This window comes from Nicotiana sylvestris, chromosome 2 (genome assembly GCF_000393655.2).
Source record: "Nicotiana sylvestris chromosome 2, ASM39365v2, whole genome shotgun sequence".
Taxonomy (NCBI): domain Eukaryota; kingdom Viridiplantae; phylum Streptophyta; class Magnoliopsida; order Solanales; family Solanaceae; genus Nicotiana; species Nicotiana sylvestris.
The window spans coordinates 155,624,228-155,631,847 of record NC_091058.1 but is presented as its reverse complement, the minus strand read 5'-3'; the positions used below and the strand labels follow the sequence as shown (position 1 = coordinate 155,631,847).

The following is a 7,620-nucleotide window of genomic DNA, read 5'->3' as shown; positions in this document are numbered from 1 at the left end:
ACCGCTCCATTTTCCCCATTTCTACTTCTTTATGCTTTGTTTATCCGTATTTTATGGTATCGGGTTGGTCGGATCGAGTTCGGAAAGGATTTGGCAAGGTTTGAGTCACTTGGTCTCTTTTAAGGAAGTTTAAATTAGAAAAGTCAACCGAATGTTGACTTATGCGTTAGAGGCTCGGATGTGAGTTATGGTGATTGGGTTAGCTTCGGGAGGTGATTTGTGGCTTAGGAGCGTAATTAGAATGAATTTTGGAGGTTCGTAGTATATTTAGGCTTGAATTGGCGAAGTTGATATTTTGGCGATTTTCGGTTGGTAGGCAAGATTTTGATATAGGGGTCGGAATGGGATTTCGAGAGTTGCAGTAGTTTCACTGTATCATTTGAAATGTGTGTGCAAAATTTCAGGTCATTCAGACGTGGTTTGGTTGGGTTTTTGATCAAAAGCGTAATTTGGAAGATTTTAGGAAATTTGGCTTGAATCCGATGTGTTTTGGTTGATTTGATGTTGTTTGAGGTGTTTTGAAGATTGATACAAGTTTGAATAAGGTATTGGGATATGTATGTGTCTTTGGTTGAGGTCCTGGGGGCCTCGGGTGAGTTTCGGGTGGTCAATCGGACCATTTCGTGAAGTTTGGAGTTGCAGAAATTGCACGTTCAGTGTTGCAGACAATAGACCTTCGCGTTTGCGAGAGGGGAGCCGCGATCGTGAAGGGTTAGCTGTTCAAGGCTGGATTTTGGCCTTCGCGTTCGTGATAAAGGCTTCGCGTTCATAAAGGGATGGGAAGTGATGCATCGCGTTCGCGAGAAGGGCAGCGCGTTCGCGTGGAGGAATTGGGTCAGCTGGGTTTGTGGTCGAGTTGTTCATCGCGTTCGCGAGAGAGGGAGTGCGTTCGCGAAGAGTAAGTCTGAGGAACCATCGCGGTCGCGATAGCCTGGTCGCGTTCGCGTAAGAGGATTTTGGTCAAAGTCATTTTTGTGCTTCGCGAACGCGAGACGTTAGACCGTTTTTGCGAAGAAGGAATTACTGCCTGGGTAGAAAGTTTTTAATGTCGTCTTGTCCGCAAATGTGGGGCTTATTTCCTCCATAGTTGGTCATTTTTGGAGCTTTTTGAAGGAGATTGAAGAGGGATTCAAGGGTAAACATTTGGAGGTAAGAATTTTGGACTTAAAACTCGATTCTATTATGAAATCTACCTAATAAATCATGGAATCTAAGCCTAAAATTAAAGAATTAGGGCTTGAGATTTAGAGACTTAAAATGAGGATTTTAGGGGCCATTTGGACTCCGATTTCAGTGTTCTTGGTATGTATGAACTCGTGGGGAGATAAAGAATCTATTAATATAAAAAAAATTTGAATTCCGATACGTGGGCCCGGGGTCAGGTTTTGGTAATTTCGGGATTTGTGTCATATTTTGATTATTTTCGCTTGGGTTTCGTTTCCTTAGCATATTTTGACGTCATCGTTCTGATTTTGGATAGATTCAACGCGCGTGGAGGCCGGTTCGAGGGGCAAAGGCATCGCGAGCTAGAGGTTTGACCGGTTCGAGATGAGTAATGATTGTAAATGATGTTCTGAGGGTATGAAACCCCGAACTTGCTCATCGTTGTGCTATATTGAGGTGAGGCAGATGCTAGATGACGAGCGTGGGGTCGTGCACTATTGAGGATTGTGACTTGGTCCGTCCCGATTGATGTTTTTACTGCGTATTTGACTGAAATCTATTTGTTATCATCATTATTAGGGCTTAATTCCATATTTGGGCCTTGTGCCAACTATTTAGACTCTTCGAGGATTTTTACTGGTATTTTCTCACTGTTTTGACATTATACTTGAACTCAGTCATGTTATATTTCACTATTTTTCGTACTCAGCCAGGTTTACTCTGTTTTATCACTTATATGATCTTTTAAAAGATATTTTGGGTTGATAAATATGTTTTACTACTGCCCGAGTGGCTTGTGAGGATTTTTGACTGAGTAAGGCCGATGGCCTATGTTGTGAGAAAACATTTGATACTGATTATGAGGTCGAGGGCCTGAGATATGTATGCCAAGAGGTGACTTGATTGATATGAGGCCGAGAGCCTAGTGATGATGCCACGAGATGGCTTGATATTGCGATTGGGTCGTAAGGGGCCCCTCCAGGTGTCTGCACACCCCCAGTGAGTGTGGGTACCCATTGTGATGTGAGATTGAGCCCGAGGGGCTGGTATTGTTCTATGTGATTGCCCGAGGGGCGGATTTGTGATACTGTGCCAGAGGGGCGAGCCTTTATGTGTTTACTTTTCATAATTGACTGTCAATTACCTGCTTAAACATTTAAAAGGCTTTTCATGAAACTACATTTGAGTTAAAGAATTCTACTTATCTTTCACTAATTTACTATTTTTAAATGGTTTTACTGCTTCATTATAGAATGCTTTGTACCTTACGTGATTTCTTGCTTTCAGTCTTTATTTACATTTGTTACTCACTGAGTTGGAGTACTCATTTTACTCCATGCACCCTTGTGTGCAGATTCAGGCGTTGCGGATCTTGCCAGTGCGAGTTGAGAGCTCCCGGCAGATATCGAAGTCCACGAGGTAGCTGCTTGACGTCCGCAGTTCCGTGTTTCTCCTCCTTTATCACTTCTATCTCTTTTCAGAAAGTTTTACTAGTTTATAGACTTAGCAAACTTGTATTATGACTTATAGATGCTCATGACTAGTGACACCCCGGTTTAGGGCTGTGTTGGGTTGTACTTCCGCATTTTATTGATATTACCGCTACTTAGTATTATTAAATCATGTTTTAGACTGTTTTTCTTGCTGTTAAACTGTTTAACGTCGATTGGGAATAGTTGGTTGGCCTTGTCTTCACGAGAGGCGCCATCACAATCGGGTCCGGGTTTAGGGTCGCGACAAGGGTGCTTAGAATTATCCAAGGAGGATATGAATAAACCCCATACATGAATATCACTAGTTTGGTATGAAGGCAACACTTGTAATATGCATTTGTTGGAACTTGCCGAGGCAGTTCAGCCAAAAATTCAAGAAGCTAACATAATTGAGTTCAGGTTCAATACTATTGGTGTTAGTGATGCCATTAGTATATCATGTATTATAGTTTGCAGTCACACTATTGATCCAACGGTGCATAGCATCACGACGCTCGTGCTTATCACACTCCCCGTTTCCTTACTTCACTGTTCAGCGCACTTCCATTCTCTCTCTAAACCCCGTCTTCTTTCTCTCTCTCTAGAACAGTGACTTCAACGAGCGTCCGCAACGGGCGGTGGGAAGCGGTGCGCGAGTGTACAACTACATCAAGTACAACAAATTAACACAGGTTTGGTTCTCGGGAGTTGGTACCTCCCATTCTACTGTTTCCCTTTTGGTGTTAGCTAAATTGAGGTTACTTTGGTTCACAATAGTTCAATCATTCAACTAGTGTACTTGTAGTCACTTGTTTCCTTCTAGTTGGATTCGTTGTTTGTTGTGCACTAGTGAGTCTTCTTGAGATTTGTCATAGTCTTAGTGGTTGCAATCTGGGATGATAGATTAAGGGCATGTCCTTGGGTGGGACAGAGAGTGGGGCCGAGGTCAGGGTGTGGGACGGGAGGTAGGGGAGGTAGAGGGGGCAAGGGAGCCTATAGGTTGAGAATCAGGTCATGGAACATAGGTTCGCTAACGAGTAAGTCTATAGAGTTGGTCAAGATACTTCAGAAGAGGAAGATTAATATAGCGTGTGTCCAGGAGACTAGGTGGGTTGGATCGAGGGCGAAAAACGTAGATGTGTATAAGTTATGGTACTCTGGAGTCCTGAGGGGTAAGAATGGAGTGGGTATCCTGGTAAATAACCATCTTAGAGAGTCGGTGGTAGAGGTCAGGCGGGTGAATGATAGACTAATGACTATTAAATTGGTGGTGGGTGAGTGTACTTTAAATGTCGTTAGCGCGTACGCGCCGCAAGTAGGCTTGGATGAGGAGATTAAAAGGCCTTTTTGGGAGGGGTTGGATGACATCGTTCGTAGGATTCCGCCTTCGGAAAGGTTATTCATAGGAGGAGATTTCAATGGTCATATTGGGTCATCTGCAGTTGGTTATACTGAGGTGCATGGCGGCTTTGGTGTTGGGGAGAGAAACGGAGGGGGCACTTCGTTGTTGGACTTTGCCAAGGCATTCGATCTAGTGATTGAGAACTCAAGTTTTTCGAAGAGGGATGAACATTTGGTTACTTACAAAAGTTCGATAGCGAAGACTCAGATTGACTATCTCCTCCTCAGGAGATGCGACAGAAGGTTGTGCGAGGATTGCAAAGTTATCCCAGGTGAGACCCTAGCAACGCAACATAGGCTTTTGGTGATGGACATTGGTATTAGGATAAGGAGGAAGAAGAGGTCAGTATGAGGCTGTCCGAGGATTAGGTGGGGTGCTTTGACTAAGGATAAAGCTCAGGAGTTGGAAGGTAGATTATCGGTAATGGGAGCTTGGAGAAGTAGTGGGGATACAAATACTATGTGGTCGACGATGGCTGATTGTATAAGGAAGGCGGCGAGAGAGGTGTTAGGGATATCTTCAGGACGCACCGGTCGCCACAAAGGAGACTGGTGGTGGAGTGCAGTTGTCCAAGATAAAGTGGAAGCGAAGAAGGTTGCGTACCTGCGGAGGGAGCTCTGGAGAGGAGGAGAAGAGAGCGAACAATGAGAGATATAAGGTAGCTAGGAAGGAGGCGAAGATGGCAGTAATGGAGGCTAAGACAACAGCTTTTGCTTGTCTGTATGAGGAACTAGGGAACAAAGGAGGGGAGAAGAAGTTATTCCAACTCGCTAAGGTGAGAGAGAGGATGGCTCGAGATCTGGACCAAGTGAGGTGCATAAAAGATGATGACGACAAAGTTTTGATGGGGGATGACCAGATTAAGAGGAGATGGCGGACCTACTTTCATAAACTTCTAAATGAAGAAGGGGATCAAGATATTGTGCTAGGTGAATTGAGGAATGCCAACAGCCCCCATTATTAAGTTATTGTAGGGATATTGAGGTCGACGAGGTCATGCAGACAATGCGTAAGATGAGGAGGGGCAGAGCTACCGGGCCAGGCGAAATTCCGGCTGAACTTTGGAAGTGTGTGGGTAGAGTAGGCTTGGAATGGCTTACTAGGTTGTTTAATGTTATATTCAAGACTAATAAGATGCCTGAAGAGTGAAGGTGGAGTACAATGGTTCCGCTGTATAAGAACAAAGGCGATGTGCAGAGTTGTAACAACTATAGGGGTATCAAATTACTGAGTCATACCATGAAAGTCTGGGAGAGAGTGGTAGAAATGAGAGTGCAAAGGACGGTGTCTATTTCAGATAACCAGTTCAGGTTCATGCCGGGGCGTTCTACCACAGAAGCTATCCACCTTATTAGGAGGATGATGGAACAATACAGGGATAAGAAGAAGGATCTCCACATGGTGTTTATCGATCTAGAGAAAGCGTATGACAGGGTTCCTAGGGAGGTCTTATGGAGATGCCTAGAGGTTAAAGGGGTCTCGGTTGACTACATTAGGGCGATTAAAGACATGTATGATAGATCTAAGACTCGGGTTAGGACAGTAGGAGGTGACTCCGACCATTTTCCAGTTGTTACGGGGTTGCACCAAGGGTCTGCGTTCAGCCCTTTCCTATTTGCCTTGGTGATGGATGCCATAACGCATCATATTCAAGGCGAGGTGCCATGGTGCATGCTATTTGCGGATGACATAGTCCTAATTGACGAGACACGACGGAGAGTCAACGAGAGGCTAGAGGTTTGGAGATATGCCCTTGAGTCTAAAGGTTTCAGGCTGAGAAGGACGAAGACGGAATACCTCGAGTGCAAATTTGGGGCCGAGCTGACGGAAGCAGGAGTGGAAGTGAGGCTCGACTCGTAAGTCATCCCTAAGAGGGGTAGTTTCAAGTACCTTGGGTCAGTTATTCAGGGGACCGGGGAGATCGATGAGGATGTCACACATCGTATAGGGGTGGGGTGGATGAAGTGGAGGTTAGCAACGGGAGTTTTGTGTGACAAGAAAGTGCCACCGTTACTAAAAGGTAAGTTTTATAGAGCAGTGGTTAGGCCTGCTATGTTGTATGGGACCGAGTGTTGGCCGGTTAAAAATTCACACATCCAGAAGATGAAAGTAGCATAGATGAGGATGATGAGGTGGATGTGCGGGCATACAAGGATAGACAAGATTAGGAATGAAGATATTCGAGAGAAGGTGGGCGTGGCCCCCATGGAGGACAAGATGCGGGAAGCAAGACTCAGATAGTTCGGGCACATTCAGAGGAGGAGGACTGATGCACCAGTGAGGAGGTGTGAGCGACTGGCGGTGGTGGGCACGAGGAGAGGTAGAGGGAGGCCTAAGAAGTATTGGGGGGAGGTGATCAGGCAGGACATGGCACGACTTAGGATTTCCGAGGACATGACCCTTGACAGGGAATTGTGGAGGTCGAGCATTAAGGTTGTAGGTTAGAGGGTAGTTTGTGAATATTAATACAACGCACTAGAGTGAGACTAACCATTTAGGAGTTAGTCTTAGGATGCTACTGATCAGCTACTGATGCAACGCTATATCTGTTGGATATTAGTATACCTTACATCCTTTTCTCCATCATTTTTGTATTTCCTATATTTCTTATATTGTTGTTATTTTTATTTTATGTTATGTATTATATGTTTTATTATGAGCTTATTAATAGTACTAATATATTGTCTCTTGTTGCTCTCTTGAGCCGAGGGTCTCCTGGAAACAGCCTCTCTGCCCCTCGGGGTAGGGGTAAGGTCTGCGTACATATTATCCTCCCCAAACCCCACTTGTGGGATTATACTGGGATGTTGTTGTTGTTGTTGTTGCTATGTTGCAGTAGTATGATGGCAATATTGCTTCTCTAGATTCTGATAATCACCATTTTGAACTTAGAATTATATTTACTTTGGTATGTTGATAAACTTCATGGTCATTAATTCCATGTAGCAACTTTAACTTAAATACATGTAAAAACTATAGTTAGATTTATTATGTGCTTAGTATAATATCTGTTGGATTAGGAAATCACCATTCTTTCATGTATCATTGTCATCTTTCTCTATTCAGATATCTTTTCTACCTCATCTTTATCTTTTTTTATACATTTCTCACTTCAGCATAATCATCGATTAGCCCTTTAATCAGGCAAAAGCGATTCTTTCTTCTAAAAATAGATAGATTCGATATGTTTGGTCCTTTTCACCCTATTGATTAGATGACCCTTGCTTCTCTTTATGTTCAAGAAAATAGCATGAGATCATGTTTTTCATCTTTCAAAAACGATTAAAAAAAGTCAAAATATATGAAGCAACGAGATTCTAATTAAAAGTTAAGTACTTAATTGCAGAAGTTTTCATAAGCAAGATTATTCCCATCTTTCAAAGAGGAAACTGCCTAGCTAGTACACTTAGTTAGATAAACCTGCTCCATTCGTTTTGGTTAGCAAATATGAGAGCAAAATATAAATGTACTGGGAAAAATTGCATTTATATATGTAAGTGACATGTTGAGACACGTGGACCGGTCAAATAGTCAAAGAATTAAAATTAGTCAAGAGGCACGGGCAGCAATAGAAACGAGCAA

General features: G+C 43.4%; 1 protein-coding gene across 1 annotated transcript; it reads left to right on the top strand.

The window, feature by feature from the left end:
- Positions 1-3,888: 3,888 nt before the first annotated feature.
- Positions 3,889-4,686, top strand: LOC138885827 (uncharacterized). The gene is made up of 2 exons (XM_070166811.1): positions 3,889-4,280; positions 4,407-4,686. The coding sequence occupies exons 1-2, from the start codon at positions 3,889-3,891 to the stop codon at positions 4,684-4,686; spliced, it is 672 nt and encodes a 223-aa protein (XP_070022912.1).
- The last annotated feature ends 2,934 nt before the right edge of the window (positions 4,687-7,620 follow it).

Bases quoted from the DNA above. Each gene is read 5' to 3' on its own strand.
- LOC138885827 (XM_070166811.1), top strand. From the start codon at position 3,889: ATGACTATTAAATTGGTGGTGGGTGAGTGTACTTTAAATGTCGTTAGC. The intron at 4,281-4,406 runs GTTGTGCGAGGA...TCCGAGGATTAG, and splicing joins CTCAGGAGATGCGACAGAAG to GTGGGGTGCTTTGACTAAGG.